At 48.9% G+C, this 18759-nt stretch overlaps 4 protein-coding genes and 1 long non-coding RNA gene across 6 annotated transcripts; 3 read left to right on the forward strand and 2 right to left on the reverse strand.

Moving 5' to 3' along the window:
• Positions 812-3116, reverse strand: LOC8076052 (tRNA pseudouridine synthase A, mitochondrial). 2 transcript variants are annotated; one of them, XM_002454457.2, is made up of 3 exons: positions 2119-3116; positions 1609-2029; positions 812-1530 (listed from the first exon to the last, which is right to left on the reverse strand). In XM_002454457.2, the coding sequence occupies exons 1-3, from the start codon at positions 3020-3022 to the stop codon at positions 1152-1154; spliced, it is 1704 nt and encodes a 567-aa protein (XP_002454502.1). In that variant the 5' UTR covers positions 3023-3116; the 3' UTR covers positions 812-1151. The 2 variants fall into 2 exon arrangements, with proteins under 2 accessions (XP_002454502.1, XP_021315662.1); XM_021459987.1 differs by having other exon boundaries at positions 814-1530; positions 1609-2020; positions 2119-3022.
• On the forward strand, positions 4521-6392 carry LOC8073922 (subtilisin-like protease SBT1.5). Its single transcript, XM_002452729.2, has one exon. It carries the CDS (start codon positions 4521-4523, stop codon positions 6390-6392), a length of 1872 nt encoding a protein of 623 aa, XP_002452774.2.
• Positions 7139-7754, forward strand: LOC110434352. Its single transcript, XR_002451778.1, has 2 exons — positions 7139-7259; positions 7353-7754. It is a non-coding gene; the product is annotated as an uncharacterized LOC110434352 (long non-coding RNA).
• Positions 10500-11989, forward strand: LOC8076053 (heterodimeric geranylgeranyl pyrophosphate synthase small subunit, chloroplastic). Its single transcript, XM_002452730.2, has one exon. It carries the CDS (start codon positions 10680-10682, stop codon positions 11706-11708), a length of 1029 nt encoding a protein of 342 aa, XP_002452775.2. The 5' UTR covers positions 10500-10679; the 3' UTR covers positions 11709-11989.
• LOC8076054 (mechanosensitive ion channel protein 5) lies at positions 12820-17060 on the reverse strand. Its single transcript, XM_002454458.2, has 5 exons — positions 14797-17060; positions 14342-14465; positions 13952-14245; positions 13668-13870; positions 12820-13417 (listed from the first exon to the last, which is right to left on the reverse strand). The coding sequence occupies exons 1-5, from the start codon at positions 17043-17045 to the stop codon at positions 13135-13137; spliced, it is 3153 nt and encodes a 1050-aa protein (XP_002454503.1). The 5' UTR covers positions 17046-17060; the 3' UTR covers positions 12820-13134.

Below are 18759 nucleotides of genomic sequence, written 5' to 3' on the forward strand. Positions count from 1 at the left end.
TACATCATCACGGCATCACCTAATAAAATAGTACAGATATATCTGCAAGTGTTGCAATTATTGATTCTACTACTAAAGAAAAATGAATTGAAGATACTTTCCAATATTCAATTGCATCCTTGACAGTTCAGTTTCACCTACAACGACGACTCTTGGAGAATGGACATGTATTCAGTTATGGTGTTCCAAGCTCTACACATGCAGAGAACCAAGACTAATCAAGATAGATGGTAGGGTCCATATCCATGCCAGTAAGAGGCTTCGAACAAGTACCCGTGAGATTTCACAGGCCTAGAACAACTCTGACTCCATGTACTGAAACAAGGATCAAGTGCTGCACTTCAAACTAGTAAATTGAAATGCAGGTAGCCATCAGATAAGAGAGAGACTAATGAATCCCATAAACAATTCAGAAAACAAAATACTTTTAGTTTCAGGTGCCAATAATGGGCAATACAATTGTCTGGAGCATATAACAAAGTACACATCTATGATTAACATGTGCTACTATTTGGAGATAAAACAACTGTCTAGAAAATAAACTACCTGTCTCCCTAGTCCCTACCACTGTATCGCACTTACCCTAGCTAACTATCAGTAGGACAAGGGTTAATCAGATTCATTTTGGATCTTCAAGCTCACAATATTTGGCATGGCTGAAACAGCCTTTGGCTCCAACATGTGTTCAACAAAAATGTACTAACAAATATCAATAGATATTATGCTGCAAGTGAAATTTGACACACTATCAAGCGGACTAAGTAATATACAGCTATTATACCAAAAGAAAAAAATAAATCTATATGCTAGATAAGAGAAAATATAGTGAATCCCATAATAATTTCAGCAGACAAAAACATTGCTGAAGCATTTTCAGATGCCATCATTTGTCATACAACTGTCTGGAAGCAACGAATGAAGTTCAGATAAGACTAATATACCTATAGATTCTTATTTCAGAAGATTAATACAGGTATCATGATGGCATAAAGCCATGCACATTAACCTCTTGATGTTCATATTCCATTGGAGAATATGTGAGTCTTCATTCTCTATATTATGATATCTCACTAGAAATGCCTCAGGTCCCTCTCAGTACATACCACAAACAGATATCCTCATCGGTTTTGCATGCCCCATGGCAAAATTTATTACTCACTTAGATTACCGCTTGGCATTTGTGCTTCTTCAATATTATCAACTTCAGCCCCAACCTTGGCCTCTGGACCAGCATCGATACTCTTAACCTCAGCACCAACCTTGGGCTCAGCAGTTTCCATGTAGCGGAAATCTGGATAATTTCTGTGGTTCAATGAGTGCAACCACAAAGCTACAGCTCCCTCCTTGTGTTCCATCGCCGCAATATGAGGGAAAATATACTTGACCTTGAACTCTTCAGCCTCCTCATAATAAGGTTCCATGGAAACTGCCTCATGTGAATCCTTCCATTTCTTGTTGTATGATGTGAACATGCATTCATCTAGGTACAGTCCAACCTCAGGGGCAGTAGGCACATTCAGGTTGACATCCCTGCAACACACATGGCATAAGCTTGCAAACATACGTTATATGGATTGTTTAACACCTAAAAGCTTATAAGGTTCATACTTGCGAAAGGCAACATCATAAATTGTTTCAGGTGCACAGTTCCTCATCACAGCAACAGCAAGACCGATCATCTTCCGGATCTGATGGAGCATGAAACTCTGTCCAACAACTTCACACCTGACAAAATCAATCCCATCCAGGCTGACAACACGATCAGCGCCAAAGGAAATGATAAACCTTTTTGCTGCAGGATCCTCTGCCTTAGTTCTTGTGGTGAAGTTATGAAAATTGTGAGTACCAACATAGTACTTGAGAATCCTGTTGAACCTCTCCTTCACTTCATCAGTGTAAGAAAAGGCACTCTTAGTTGGCAGCTTCTCTTCTCCATTGCTCTTCTCGGAATCCATACCTTGTGCTTTCTCTTCAGTAGCTACAGGCTCAAGTTTCTTCTCCTCGTTCCCAATATAAATATCTGCATCAGCTGAATTTGTATTCAGATATAGGAACAAAAAAGCAATTAACACTAGCCAACACGGATTAGAAGTACAAGATTTGATTTCCATCCAGTACCTGATGGTACAACATCACCGCCACCATTCGATCCCGTCTCAGCATTTGCAACTTCAGTTCCATCACCAGAGACCGGTAAATCAAGCTTCTCTTTGCTGTTCGATCCAACCTCCCCATGTGCACATGGGTTACCACCATCTGGACTTGTATGGTCACATTTTGCATCCCCAAGTGTTCCAGACTCATCATGGCTGGCCACACTTCCTTCCGCGGAAGCATCAACACCATTCTGCCCGGGGCTGGGCAATTTCCCCTCCCGGCCCATGACACCAGGCACCTTCCTGCCTCTCTCGGAGCACTCCAGGCACTTGGTAAGCTCGCTCCCACTCCCCATGCTCGCCATGACGGCCTCGCGGTCCGGGTGCGCGCTGGGATCAAGAGCAAACACGGGGAGCAGGTACAGGTACCTCCGGCGGTCGCAGAACTTCTTCGCGCTGAACGAGTTGGTGACGCGCACGTAGCCGTAGGCACGGATCTGCGACGCGAGCTGGGCGTTCAAGCGATCGATGAAGCCCGGCGGGTCGACGTAGAAGCGCCCGGACACCACCTGCGCCGCGGCGCTGACGCCCTTGTCGGTGCGCGCAGCACGTGCCCAGTCGTAACGGCGCGGCGCGGCCCGGTCGGCCTCGGGCACGGCGCCCGCCTGGTAGAGCGCCTCCTCGAGGTCCCCCTCGATGGTGCGCGCGCCCGGGTTCTTCTGCATGCCCTGGTACCCCGCGCCGCAGTACCCGAGGAGGATGGCAACTTTGCGGCGCTTGTACCTGGGGCGACGCTGCGCAGGATCGGCGCCCTCAGCGGCGGCGGAGGCCGAGGTAGGCTCAGCATCGGCTTCCGGGTCGGAGGAAGAGGACATCTTGGGGCGCTTTGCGTGGGGTGGGGAGGGCGGCGGCGAGGCGGCGGCCATCGGAGTGCGAAACGGGGGTTTTAGATGGTTAGGGTTTGGTGGCGGATCGGACTAAAGCAGGGGACAAGGAATCGAAGCGGAGGTGAAAGAAATGAGACAATCGGAGGCAGATAAAAGAAAGAAATGTGCTCTACAGTCTACAGTACAAACAGGAGCGCGATAAACTGCTGTGCTAATTGTGGCTCTGTTTGAATCTCGGAATCTCCTACTAAAACTGAGACATTATGAAAGAAAAATAAGAATAAGAATGAGTTCCAAACACTTTAGAGCTATTTGGATCCTTTTATTTAGAGAAATTGAAATCTACTTAATAAATTAGATTATTTGGCTTAGGATTTGACATTTCACCACTTTACAAAATTCATATATAAGCCTATCTTAAATATATAGGTGAGAGATAAAAATTAATTCTATAGATAACTATTTTATGTTTCTATTTTGCAACTTATCAACTCGCTCCCCTACGATAGAAATGCACACATTACACATAAATATCTCCCTCGTATAACAATAATAAATATAATTCATACACAACCACATTAGCTTAATTAATATGTGACTAAACTATGATTATAAAAATAGATTCAATTTTAAAGATCTAGATGGAGCCTTAAATATTCTAAAATAAGAACAAGATTCTAAAATTCAACTATTTATCCTAAATCTATTATTTAGAGATTTTCACTATGCAAAATCAATAATCACTATGATAACGAGATCCAACACGTCTCTTTTTCTTTAATCTAGAATTCAGATTTAATATTTATATGTCTAAATTCCAAATTATAAATATACAAATGAGATCAAATATGCCCTATGTATCATTAGTCAAATGACACATTGGTCCCACCTAATGTGACTTGGTAACACTAACCGCCAAGGTTTGGTTTAGCGTCCGTCCTCTCCAATTCATCTCTAATTCGTATCCACCTCTATCTGTTACCTCCAATTCTTCAACATTTGTGGATTGAGCTGTATACGAGCACAGTCAAATAAGATTTGTTTGGATTTACTCATATCCACTTCAATACATGTCCCTTAAAGTGAACTGGGTAATATTTGGTTCAAATTTTTCACACAAACAACGGTTTCCCACATTGCAGTGTGAATTCTTTCGACCCACTAGAACACCGGTATCCCTCTCCTACAGACGCATCCACTTCCTTCATGGAGTCGTAGTCCTGTGAAAAATGAGTCTGGCTAGGCCCGAGCCTACTGGGTTTTCAGTTTTCGCCCGCCCATGAGCTTGGACAGGGTCTGGAGCAGAGGTATAGTTGTTCAAAAAAATTTAAAACGATGGTATTGCAACCATCATCAGATAAATAATTAGTCAATTGGGGCTCAATTGAAATTCACATCACACAAAGACAAATACGGAACACTGCAAGGTTTACTAAGTTTAGACTCGCTGCAATTGGAGGCAGCAAATACAAAAGCGTGTTTCGTTTGTCCCTGCTCCTTTTAAGCTCCACCACAAGTACCTCGCTCGCTACAAACCATGACACCCCGGTTTCACCTCGCCCTCCTCATCGTTCTGTGTTCGTCTCACCTCATTTCCTCCATCCGTCGAGCGTCCGACAATGGCAACCCGCTCGCCGCATACCTCGTCGCCGTCCGCCGTCCGGACGGTCTGGTTGGCGTCGACGAGCCGGACGCGCTCGAGCTGTGGCACACGCAGCTCCTCGAGCAGGTGTGCAACACTAGCGACCCCGCCACGGCTGAGCGGTTCCCGACGGCGGAGTCGCGCCTCATCTACTCGTATAGCCATGTGGTGAGCGGGTTCTCGGCGTGGCTCACGCGGAAGGAGGTCGAGGACATGGCGAGGCTCCCCTGGTTCGTCGAGGTCATCCCGGACAAGAGCTACAAGCTCATGTCCGTCGACACGCCGGCTTCTTCGCAGCTTTCGTGGCTTGACAATGCTAGGGACGGCGTGTGGAACGAGGGCAACATGGGCGAGGGTATGATCATTGGCATCCTTGACGCCGGCGTCGCCGCTGGCCACATCACTGCCAGCTCCGAAGCCGAAGGGATGCCGCCGCCTCCGGCCAAGTGGAAGGGCAGGTGTGACGATAACCAAGCTTGCAACAACAAGCTGATTGGGTTCAGAACATTCGTGGAGACGAGTGATGAGCATGGGAATTCCCTGCGGCGCGCATCTGTTCTTGGAATCGACTACGACGAGGCGTTCGCGGTGGCGCCCATGGCGCACGTCGCGATGTACCACGTGTGCAACGAGGAGTGCCACCCGAAGGAAGTAGGAGCAGGGATGGACGCCGCGGTGGACGACGGCGTCGACGTCGTATCCATGTCCTTCAACAGCACCGAGGACAGCACGGCGTTCCACGACGATGCCGTGACCGCACCGTCGTACGGTGCAGTCGCCCAGGGCGTGTTGGTCTGCACGCCGGCCGGGAGCAGCAGCCCGGACATGTTCAAGGTCGAGAGCAACGCGCCTTGGCTGCTCACCGTGGCCGCCAGCGACGCCGACCGCCGTGTCGTCACGAACGTCGAGCTCGGCAGCGGGATCTTGAAGCCCGACGTCAGCGCGCCGTGCGCGAACACGCTGGACGTGGCGCCACACGGCGACGTGGACCACACCGACACGCTGATCAAGGTGGCCACGTCGTTGGCGGCGGCGCACGTCAGCGGCGTCGCGGCGTTGATCAAGAAGGCGCACCCGGAGTGGTCGCCCGCCGCGATCAAATCGGCGATCGTCACGACAGCCGACCCGGTCGGCCCTGAGGACGCCATGGCCGGCGACGGCGGGAGCTACTTCGTGACGGGCGCCGGCGAGGTGAACCCCACGAAGGCCATGGACCCGGGCCTCGTATATGACCTCACCGCCGGTGACTTCATCCCGTATCTATGCGGCATGGGCCTCGGCGAGGACCGGATACGCAAGATCGTCGAGCCGGCGCACCACGCCTCGTCGTGCGCGGAGACCGGGGAGATCGCGGCGAAGGACCTGAACTACCCTTCCATCATGATCGTCACGGGCGACGACGTGCGGCAGGTGGAGTCGGAGGCGAAGCGGACGGTGACGAACGTGGGGGAGCGCGAGGAGACGTACAGCGCGGAGGTGTTCGCTCCGGGCGTCGTCGTAGCGGTGAACCCGTCGACTCTGGCGTTCGGCGACATTGGCCAGAAGAGGGACTTCGTTGTCACGGTCAAGAGGGCGGCGAACACGCCGGCGAAAGCGGTGGTCGAGGGGGAGCTGAAGTGGGTGTCCGAGAAGCATGTCGTGCGGAGCCCCATGGTCATCGTCGTTGGAGAAACTTCTGCGTCTACTGCCGGTCACTCTTATGGTGCCGATGTACCAGCAGGTACCGAGAGTTCGATGAGGATTGTTGTTTGGGGAAGCGAGAAATAGCATGCGTCTGAAGCAGTTAAGAAGGGATGGATGCTTGAACAGGCCGGGATTTGAACTCGTCTTATAGCCTATACCAAGCCGTCTCTCGTGTTTGTGCTTGTCGATCGGAGAAGCTGATGCTTTGATTGACAGCTTGAGGTCGAGGCTTGAATTTTGATTGAATACCTGGGTAATCCGTCTCTTAGCTACGTATTAGTACTACTACTATCCGACATGACCCATCCTGATCCAAATGAGACGTCTTTCTTTATCAGATATCGAAAAATGTGTAAATTTACACTTGATCTCGCCTGGCCTCTATGGGTTGTCGACTTATGGCCAATTGAAGCTTTTGCACTTTGCACAATTTGGAAACGTGACAAGTGAGTCAATTCTCACGTCACCACTTCACTTTGAGAGAAATCTCTACTTCGAGAGTATATTTTGATTTGAGGCTCTATGATTTTTTTTAAAACTAGGGTTCATACTCCCTTCTTAAAATATGAAACGTGATGATGCGGTCTTCAAAGACAGGCTTTATGACTAATTTCTCTCATAATATATAATTTGCAACAACAAAAGTTTGATCACTAAAGAGAAATACAAATCCGATATATCCACTTTTGTATTATATATTTTTTTGTAGGTAAACTAATTGTTAATTAGAGATCATGAAGTTTGGATTTTGAAATATGTACATACTTATATTTCGATACGTTTTTTATGTCTGGTTTACTAAGTTACTATAATTTTCAGATATAATGTAATAGTGAACTATTATTCATGCAAAAGAACTCATTTGGCCACTTGTGATTTGTAGTTGATGAGAAAAACAAGCAGCCTGCAACCTTTTGGTCATGTCTACAGGACATACAAGAGGGGCTTTAGGTGATTTACTATTCCTGAAATGTATATTCATTTTCAGCTACTTTGTGAAGTCTTATAATAGAAAACTAAGTTCATGTTTATCCTATTTTGTAGGAACTTAAAATATGAGGACTGGGGATAAGTGAAGTTGCCATGAGATGGTCTTATGGCGTGCTTTTGGTCGTAGGAACAAGACACATGATGCAAGCTTCTGATGTCTAATTTGTTAATTGCATTTGTGAACTTGTAACATCATTAATTTATAATATTTAGTATGTGATGGAAACTGGGAACCGGGTGGCTGAACTTGGGATTTGCTGAGCGGCAAGTGTGCTAGTGGCCTAGTGCTACTATTAATTTGTAAATTTAGTATGTGCTGGAGACTGCGAACTGATTGGCTGAATGTGGGAAGTGTTGAGCAGCTGGTGTGTTACTAGTGCTGCAATTAATTTGCTGAAAGTTGTTATGTTTAATTTTCTGAAAGTTGTGATATTTAACTTGCTGAAAGTTGTTATATTTCTATTAAACTAGTATATTTTCGCATATGGATGGGTAAGAATTATCCGTTAGGTGCGAGTATAGAATGAATTCCTTACCTGTCTGCTTTCGCGGATAGACCGATGGAATAGGTTTTGACCTGACGGATGCTGGTATGGGTGGCCAGTATCCATCGGGTACCATTTTGAGCACAGGGACTAAACAAAGGGAAGATGGAGCTGTGTGTCGTTGGAGAGAACGTTAGCTTCAGTAGCACTTTTCATTCATGGAACACATCTTTTTCTTGGAGCTTGACGCTAATGAAAATCCCAGGTTTAAAAAAAAACAAATTGTCCTTGCAGGGCTATACATGGCCATCGTGCCGGCACTACAGCGTGTCGGCCGTGCCGGTCGTGTCGTGCCTACCCGTGCCATGGGCCAGGTCATCGGCCCACAGCACGGCACATGGACCGGATTTCCGTGCCGTGCCGCCCATGGGCCACGACCATTTTCACCGTGCCGTGCTGGCTCACGGCCCGTCGGCAGAGTATACTCTAAATTACCAGTTTTAACTTCACAGATGACAGATCAGACCACATTCATAAGTCATTCATAGTCTCATAGATGCATCAACATCACAGAAATATATAGAAATTTAGAAAGTAAAGAACTAAAGAACAAGTGATTGAACAACAGATAACAGATTATCAAACTTCAAAAGGAGCTGTTGTGCAATGCTGCCTCATTAAAATCTTTCTAGATAAAACTCACTCTTGTGAGAAACCCTAGAAAGGAGAAAAAAAGTACAGCCAGCTCAGCCTTAGTCATAGTTCTTAGTTTAGACAGTTCTATCCTATTAAAATATACTGCCAAGTGCCAACATGGCAAGTTGGCAACATCAGTGGCAAATGAGTGAGTTCACACTTCACAACAGGAAGTGAGGAAGTTGCTGCAATGCAAATGTCCTTCTATCCTATTACAAAAGCCCAATAGTGGCAACTGGCAATTTGCAAGGTTCTGGTTCATGCTTCATGGTGACTCACTTCTTGACAACCACAACCAAAAGTCCAAAAGTACCTGCAAAATGGAACAAGGTTTAGTGAACAGTTATGGGACTTGAATACTTGATTCATGATGTATAGGTTCAGTGAGACAGTGATGACTACCTCTCCTTCTGGAGACTTCTTCTATTCTATCCAGCACCAGCACCCGCAGTACCGCCGCTGCCGCTGCCTTCACCTTCATCCAGGTGCATGCTCTCGAACAACTCCTCCAGGTCGACGTCCTCAGGTGCATGTTGTTCTTTTCTTGCTGCTTGATCCCAATCCTTGATGTAGGTAAGCATCTTCACATGCCCAGGCAACAAGCGTCGCCGCCGGTCTTCGAGTATCCTTGCTGTACAGCTGAAACACGACTCCGAAGACACAGTAGATATAGGAACAGACAAGATATCGCGAGCCATTATCTATAAGATGGGATAGGTTAGCTTGTGGTCGCGCCACCACAACAGTATGTCAAAAGTCTCCCCCCAATCAGTGACAGTGTCACTGTCCAAGTAAGTTGTCAGCTCATTGACGCCAGATGTAGAAGATGAACTGGGGAAACAGCCAGAGGAAGCACCACGACCACCATAGATCTTTCCCCATACCTGCTTCCTTTTATTTGAAGGAGCACTAGGCATAGGAGGCCTTTGAGACCGAGCTACACCATATCTCTCCTCATACTTGCTAAACAATCTGGTCATCTTATCTTTCACATCACCATAGTAAACACCATATTAGGTACTAGTCTGTTTAGCAAGTAACTCAAGCACATTAAAAAAGCATTTCATCTTAGCTCTAGGATCTAGAATGAATGCATAAGAATATAGCAATGGAATGTCCCCCAATACTTAAGGAACTTAAGTTTCATAGGAGCTGCAATGCTTCTGAATCCAGGATCACGTTCAGCTTTATGCAAATGCTCAGCAAAGTCAAGGATATGATGCATCATAAGTGGAGCAGTGGAATAGTAAACACCAGACAAAGCAACAGTTGCATCATAAAACATCTCCAGGAATTTCATAATGTGGTCAGCAGCATACCAGTGCTGGGGAGTCAACGGTTGCTCACCATAGTTTGACTCAATCCACACAAAAAACACATCTTTAATGACAGCAAATGTTTAACCATCAAATAGGTGGAATTCCATCTAACATCCATATCCAATCCAAACTTTCTAGGTCTAACACCCTTAGCAATGCAATAGTTCTTAAACAATGCAATCCTTTAATTAGAGGAATTCAAATAGTTGATTGCTGTCCTAAAAGCATCAAGATAAGGACTGAACCTTTTTAAGCCAGACTTAACAATCAGATTAATAATATGGCATGCACAGCGCTGATGCACAAGCAAATACTTGACTTTGTGAGGATCATCCTTAGTAGGTGCAGGATAAGAGCCGAGGTAACCAGACAACATAGGTTACAAGATATCAAAAGCCTTAGAATTAGCAGAAGCATTATCAAGACTCACAGCAAGACCTTATCAATCAAGGCCTTGTTTAGTTCCCAAAAAGTTTTGTAAAATTTTTCAAATTTCTCGTCACATCGAATCTTTAGATGCATGCATGGAGTATTAAATATAGATGAAAATAAAAACTAATTGCACAGTTTAGTCGAAATTGACGAGACGAATCTTTTGAGCCTAGTTAGTTCATGATTGGACAATTTTTGTCAAATACAAACGAAAGTGCTACAGTGTCGATTTTGTAAATTTTTTGGAACTAAACAAAGCCCAAACCAAACTCCTCAACCACAGGGCAAATTGTCCTTGCAGGGCTGATTGCTGAGGCCTCGATATCGATAGTAGTGGGGAGAAAAAACCAATCCAACGACTGGCGACATCACAGTCACCACGCACCCAAAATTCCAAAACGTTCAGGAAACCGCATCCGAACCCCAATCCTCCCAAATTCTCCATCGCCATGGCTCTCTCCTCCCTCTTCATCACCCTCCCCGTCCCCAAGGTCCCTTCCTCCAACTCCCGCCGCTTGCTCACCGCCCGGGCGTCCTCCGCCGCCGCTCCCGCCGCCTCTGCTTCCTTCGACCTGCGCCGCTACTGGACCTCTCTGATCGCCGATGTGGAGTCCGAACTCGACGCCGCGATGCCCATGCAGCCTCCGGAGAGCATCCACTCCGCCATGCGCTACGCGGTGCTCCCGGGCGCCGGCAAGGAGGGCGCCGCCAAGCGGGCGCCCCCCGTGCTGTGCGTCGCCGCGTGCGAGCTCCTCGGGGGCCCGCGCGCGGCCGCGCTCCCGGCCGCCGCGGCGCTGGAGATGCTCCACGCGGCGTCGCTCGTGCACGACGACCTGCCCTGCTTCGACGCAGCCCCGACGCGGCGCGGGCGCCCGTCCACGCACGCGGCGTACGGCACCGACATGGCCGTCCTCGCGGGGGACGCTCTCTTCCCGCTCGCCTACACCCACGTCATCTCCCACACCCCGTCCCCGGACCCGGTCCCGCACGCCGTCCTCCTGCGCGTCCTCGCGGAGCTCGCGCGCGCCGTCGGATCCACCGGCATGGCGGCCGGCCAGTTCCTCGATCTGGCCGGCGCCACCGCCCTTGGCGAGGCCGAGGTCATGCAGGTCCTGACGAAGAAGTTCGGCGAGATGGCCGAGTGCTCCGCCGCCTGCGGCGCCATGCTCGGTGGGGCAGGGCCCGACGAGGAGGCCGCGCTGCGGCGCTACGGCCGCACCATCGGCGTCCTGTACGAGCTCGTCGACGACGTCCGGAGCGCGTCGGGCAACGGAAAGATGAGGAGGAACGCCAGCGTCCTGCGCTCCCTGGGGATGGACCGCGCGCTGGGCATTGTGGAGGAGCTCAAGGCTCAGGCCAAGACAGAGGCTGACAGGTTCGGGGACAAGTATGGCGATCGGGTGCTGCCCTTGTACAGCTTCGTGGACTACGCGGTGGAGAGAGGGTTTGAGCTCCAGGGTGCAGCGGCAACTTCATAGAGTGGACGATTGCAGTTGCTACTGAACATTGGAGGCTTGGAGCTAGCGAGATGTATATGTTCCGGGAATTTGGTGAGAGCTTTATCTGGCATAGATGTAATCCCTCTTTTATCTAGATGTTCTGAAGCTCATAATTCTGGGGTTGGTTCATATGGACAGTTGTTATCCCTGCCCCAGCATTAGATTAGATGTTTAGAACTTGAAACTGGCTTTGATGTTTGTAGTAAGTTAATAAAACAAAATGGTAAATGAACGGAAGGTCTCACTTCAGGCTCATGCAACCACTCGGTTCTTCTGCTGTTTAAGTTTGGTGTTCGGATGAATTGATGTTCTGAAGATCCGATTCGTGATTCGGGGTTAGATCCAATTCGTAATGAACATAAGGTCTCACTTCAAGCGCATCCAACCACTCGGTGATGTTTAACTTTGGATGAACTCACCAGCGATGGTAGATCGTAGATAGATAGGTTGAGTTCTCAAGTTCACCATGATGAAACTGAAAACATCTGCTTCGTGTAAAATATTTTTCTCCAATCAGAAATGTGAGGTTCACCTTGCCAAACCTAATTTTCTGAATTCTGATTCTGCAAGAAGTGAAGTATACAAGGTATTTCGTCACAACTCAAAGCTAGAACAGAGCACTGCATTGCCAATTTGAATTCTGCAAGAAGTTCAGACTTTCGTACACAAGATATTTCGTCACAGCTCACAGATAGAACAGAGCACTACGGCCTGGTTTAGTTCCGGAACCGTAGCACTTTCGTTTTTATTTGACAAACATTGTCCAATCATAGAATAACTAGACTTAAAAGATTTATCTCGTAATTTACAGATAAACTGTGCGATTAGTTTTTATTTTCGTCTATATTTAGTGTTCCACACATATGGCGTAAGATTCGATATGATGAAAAAATTTTGGTTTTTAGGGTGAACTAAACAAGGCCGTATTGCCAATTTGCCATGTCTTCACCACCCCGCAATGTGCACCTAGATAAAGCATCTTCGTTGTCGCTGTCGCATCCGGCATGCTCGTATCCATTCTGCTTTGCCGCCCGGCCGGGGCCGACGGCAGAGCATCTTCACAACGGTCAGCAGTGATGGCAACCGGGAATAAGCCAGGTTACATTCGCGTACACAATACCATGCCATCTTCAATTACTTCTCTTTCCAAGCCGTCATTTTCCATCAAATGTACAGAAAATTATCATCACGAAAGAGAGAGTACAGTAATTACAAGGTGCACAAGTGACGACTGCAGGCACAGCTAACAGCTCTCTCTACATGCTAATATGCTACTCTCTACCTCTATTTGCTTTACCAAGCACCTGCAGCTTAAACCACTTGCGCTGCCACCAGGATCCATGGAGGAAGATAGCAAGTCCTCATCTGCAATGTCACGGCCAAATGGTCTGGCCCTGTCACCGCTTCACGAATAGCTCCATGTTGTAGGCATCCTTGTGGACTGAATTGCAGGCGCATTGCGAACATTCACATCAAGTGGCAGCATCCGATACTCAATCTCGAGGTCCCTCAGGACTTTGATCATCTCCTGGAGCACTAGCTCTCGCCTCACGAACCGCATACCCATGTCCTGCCAGTTGAGCGTGTGCCGCAGCCATATTGATACTTTCAGTTTGTTGGTGTCATCGACGTCTCGGAGTACAACCATCGCACCCGGGTACCAGTGTTCCTTCTTGTTATCAATATAGCTGGAAATACAAGCAGAACTTATAATTAGTTCAGTGTAGTAAAATAGACCAAATCATGTATGCTTTGATGAATTGTATGATCTACTAAACTAGGTCTGAATTTGTATACTCCAAAACATGATTACTTTGAAAGGTTTTCAGATAAAAGCCCTCTTTAAACTAAGCCAGGGCCTAGTGCTGGCCCCTCTATACTGTCGACTCTCTTGGGAAGTCTGATTGAACAAAACAACTGATGAAGACAGATACATACCGCAGTAGTCGTTCCTTCATGAGGGCCAGTTTCTCAACAGGAGTTGCAACATGAATGGAGAAGTCAATTGCTTCTCCCATATCAGGACTTCTGTAGTAATTCATAATTGGTTTTGTTGCAAGCACGCTGTTTGGATAATATATCTTCAGGTTATCATATCGGAGAAACACCGTTGTCATGATATTCATTTCCTCAACAACCATCTGAAATCAAGGTAGTGAAAACTTAAGCCAACGACTGCAGTGACATATTTGGTGGACAAAGAGCAAGGAGATTTCAACTACCTGAACACCTTCAATTTCACATCGATCACCAACATCAAATGGATGCATCACAAACAAGAAGACAATTGCCTCAAAAACTGTCTTCAATGTATTCCCAAATACGAAAACTGCCAGGAGAAGCTGTGAACTGAGGAAGACAAAGAAATGTGTTGTTGCTATTCCCAGAATAAGAAGCCAGAGAGCAAACACGATGATCCCCACAACGACATTAGCCATCTGGTTCAGCTTGTTTACTGCAGTTTTTGTATCATTAAGTGTAAGGGCAAGAGCTTTACGCTCTCTAAATGCATTCACCTACAGAAAATCCATACGACAATGTTAAGCAAGACACATGGAGATTGTTATGACCCCATACGGCCATACTGTGAAGTGCAGTGATAAGATCATTACCACCCAGTTCTTGAGAGACCTCTTGCTGACCCTGTTGTGCTCCTGTGCTCCTTCAAAAAGATCCATTGCTTTAACAGCCTCTTCCTGCCTCATGAATCTCATCATGTCCGACAAGTATATGTACCTGCATGTTTCACACATTCAAAACCAATAATCTGGATGAGAGCAACATGCTGTAACACTATGAACTTCAACATTTGGACCATTGAAGCAGGAGCATTTTGGTTAATAACTCTTTTGAACTTCTGCAGTTCATATTTGCATGTACCATTAGACAACAGCATAGTACTATCACGGTAACTGGAACAGTATATTTAAGAAATAATTGCATCATTGGTTTTGTACCGCAACCTCATTTCTCTACATCAATAAAACTTTATTTGTATATATGATCGTGACTAAAAACAATAATGGAACCAGCAAACATCTAACTAAGATAACAACGAAAGACTTACTTGGAACCTGGCTTTGCTACATTGTGAAAGATCTTCTTGGCAGCTATCTTTGCCTCATATTCACTTCGTATCTGTGTTGCTGATTCATCCCCCTGACCTGTTGCCTGCTGTATCTGCTCATCCATAGTCGTTAATGTCCCAAATCGAACAATCCTCATCAGCCTCTTCATGTTCCAAGCTGAGATGTTTTTCTGGTTGAGTTTATGAAGTGCATCAATAGAGATCCCCTCCCCTTTCTCCTTTGACAGCTGCTTGCTACCTTCTCCCTTAGGCATGACCCCTGATAACTGAATGTTCCTTTGCCCAGACACATGCTTGGTTGGTACTGCATCACGCAGCTCCTTTGGTATAGTTGCGCCTGCACGTTGCAGCTCATGCACCTCCTCAAGCACATGGTTTTCATCCACTAGTGGCGGCCCAGAGAGTGTCTCGATGACGTACTGGTTGAACAATGCCTCTTGAATCCGATCAAAATATGTGGAGACATGGAAGGATGAGGCCAGTACCTTGACCAGCAATGTCTTGACAAGGCGGATGAGCGTGGCAACAAGGAAGCAGAATAAGATCTTCGTCACATAGGGCAGCACCGCAGAGTTCGTCTCCTGCTGGACGTTCTTGTCAAACAAGAAGTGCCAAGAGGCAAGCACCAGGCCGAGCCAGAGCGCGTTCTGCACGGCGCTGCGCACGCCATACACGAAGTAGAGCACACGCTTCCTCAGCAAGAAGTTGCGTTCGACACCGAAGACGGCAATCCTGATGACCCATCCGGAGACAAGACGGCCACAGATGAGCACGAACACGAGGAGCAACCACTTCCAGAGGTGCAAACCCAGCACTTTCTTCGTGGACAAGATCTTTATGCTGAGACTGCAAGCCAAGGCCGCGATGATGAGGAACAAGCCGAGCCACTGCAAGACGGTCAAAGCGTCAAGCTTCCCACGCTTGAATTCATCGGGGATGTCCTCGTCCACGAATGGGTCGTCCTCCTCCTCGTCGATGGGACCTGACTTGCCACCCATGGGGCCGGACTTGTTGCCGGACATAAGCCCGGAGAAGAGGCGGCCGGACTTTGTAGGAGTCCGCAAGCCTGAAGATTTCCGCTCCTCGTCGAAGACAGGAGATGCTGCAGGTGCCGATGCCGGCGCCGGCGCGGGCTGCGACTGCGGCGGCGGGTCCATTAGCCTGGAACGCGTCTTGACCCGCAGCAACGGCCCCGCTCCCGCCGCAGTAGAGGAGGACGTGCACCGAACGACCTCGCCGTCGTCGCCGCGGCGCTTCCGGCCGTCGTCGGTGTCGGAATCGGAGGAACCGGACGACGTTGAGTGCCGCTTCTGGGGTTCCTGGAACGAGACGCGGCCGTCCCTTTCTAGCGAGCTGGAGAAGGATGGCTGCTCGCGCAGTTGCGCCGTCCTCCCGAGCTCCTCCATCTCCAGGTCGAGGTCGAGCGACATCTCCCCACCGGACGCCGCCTGCTTCCGGAGGAAGTTGCCGATGAGCCGCGTGGGCGGGTCCACGCCGCCGCCCTCCGGCGGCGGCTGCTGCTGCTGCGGGGGCGGCGACATCGAAGGCGACGACGCCTGCGGCGCCTGCGGCGGACGGTTCTTGAAGCTGAACGCCTCGGCGGCGGCGGGTCGTCCGTTGGTGCCGGCGCCGCCACCATCATTGTTCCAGAACTCGTAGCTCCCCTCCCGCCACACCTTGGCCGGTGACCGAGGCGAGCTGGTCTCGCTCGACCTCGGCCTGCTCTCGGTCCGCGGCGTGGTCGCCGTGGAGTTGGTGCCGGAGGTCGCATTCCCCGCCTTCCCACCGTCGCGGCCTGCGTCCGCGCCATGGAAAGAGAACGGCGCGCGCCCGATCTTCACGACCACCTCTCGGCCGCCGCCGCCGCGGTCGGCCAGCATCGGTTCCTCCTCCGGGGATCCCAGCGTCCCCGACCCCGGCCGCGACGATGCCTTGCCGCCGGACCCGTGCGACCTCAGGCCGCTCTTGCTCCGCGCCTGCTCCATGGCCTCGGCAGTCGCCGCCGGCTGTGCTGAACACCAAACGCTCGCTCCCCGAAGATAGACGGACACCGCAGCTACTCCGCCCGCACCCACTTTCCGTTCCGCGCCTGCTATACTTGGCTCGCAGTGATGAGTTGTGGGCTGGATTAATAGCGCGTCGCCGGTAATATGCTGGCGGTGCTGCTCCTGCCCGCGAGACGGCGGAGCGGAAGCGGAAAGTTCCGGAACAACGTGGAGCAGCCGCATGCCTCCAACGCTCGTCTGCCTTTATGCCTGTCCGTGCTGCCTCGCAACTCGCATCGAGCCGGGCGCCGGGACCGTGTGGTCTGGTCAGCGTGTGTCGTGGGGGCGCGCGCACTGGCACCCGCACCCGCGACCGAGCGCCGCGCCCAGCCAGCCAGCCGGGCGCGGGCGGGCGGGGCGCAACTGCAGAGGCCACACAGGTTCGGTGGCCACGTCGTGTACGTGGCATGGCATGGCAGGGGTTCGGTACGAGGGTGCGATTAGAGAATGGGGTTAGTGGGGGGATGGAAAAGATTTGGGAGCGTGATTTTGGGCTTGGGCGCGAGCGTGCCGCCGTGCGCGAGACTGGCGGCGCGGAAGCGGGAATGCGTGTCCCAGTTAGCGAGTGACAGTCAGAAAGTGTCGTTAACCAGGCAGGTTGCGTCCTCTCTCCAGTGTTCCTTCGACTTGTCTGCTGAATAATATTTTTTTATAATAAATTAGTAAATAATATTTTTTATCATGGCTCAGCAAAGAGCAGGTGGGATGACGGTATTACCATCAAAGCCGTCGTGGTTATCGTTCTCACGGCCACGGTTAGAGGAAATCGTCAGGATTAATTAATTTCGCATTATCGCCGGTCCCGGGCAGAAGAGAGCGAAAGGGTTACGGTTGTGCACCGGTACGATAGTAGAAAAGTGGAAACCCACGCGCACCATGTGATCTCTGCTTTCGGCTTCGTGTGTGATCGGGTCAGACGTGAAATTAACCCGGTCCCGGCTGTAGTGTCACCCGGTGCACCACTGGCACGTCCGTTTCTCGGCTACTGTCGCGTTTCTCGTGACCCTCACTGGTCATGATATTCATACAGTGGCAGTGCATGCATGAGTTGGGTTTGGACTGCTGCACTGCTACTGGAGTAGTACGCGGTTAGCCCTTGTTTTGTTGGGCAGGAAACGGACGATCGATTAACCATCGTGGAACCTAATCAGACATGATCGGGTACCAGCTAAGGCCTTGTTTACTTCCCAAAAAATTTTGCAAAATTTTTCAGATTCTCCGTCACATCGAATTTTTAAACACATACATAAAGTATTAAATATAAATAAAAATAAAAACTAGTTGAGATAGGAACCGATAAATCCACAACACAGACACGAAAATCACCATATATAGGGGACACGTGGAACCACAACAACCATGGCCGATCGAAGGGCCGTGAAACCGAGCGGGGATCCAATCGGATGCAAGATATGGCTGATTTGCTAGACAGATAGGGGAGATTATACCATGGCAGCCGAAGAGTATGCATGGCTGCGGCAAAGACGTGTAGTACTATGCAACATGCTTTTTTTTTTAATAACGTCCATGAGGATCGATCGCGATTAAGTAAGGCCTTGTTTAGTTCCTAAAAAATTTTACAAAATTTTTCAGATTTCCGTCACATCAAATCTTTAGACACATGCATGAAGTATTAAATATAGACAAAAATAAAAACTAATTGCACAGTTTGGTCGAAATTGACGAGACGAATCTTTTGAGCCTAGTTAGTCCATGATTAGATAATATTTGTCAAATACAAACGAAAGAGCTACAGTTTCGATTTTGCAAAATATTTTGGAACTAAACAAGGCCTAAGTTTATTACGTTCTACATGCAGGACACGCGTCCACCGCCACCGTAACTCTCGCATCATCTATCTGTCCCCTCCTCGTCCCTTTCTGACCACGCCGCATTC

The sequence above is a fragment of the Sorghum bicolor genome, chromosome 4 (assembly GCF_000003195.3).
Source record: "Sorghum bicolor cultivar BTx623 chromosome 4, Sorghum_bicolor_NCBIv3, whole genome shotgun sequence".
NCBI classification, from domain to species: domain Eukaryota; kingdom Viridiplantae; phylum Streptophyta; class Magnoliopsida; order Poales; family Poaceae; genus Sorghum; species Sorghum bicolor.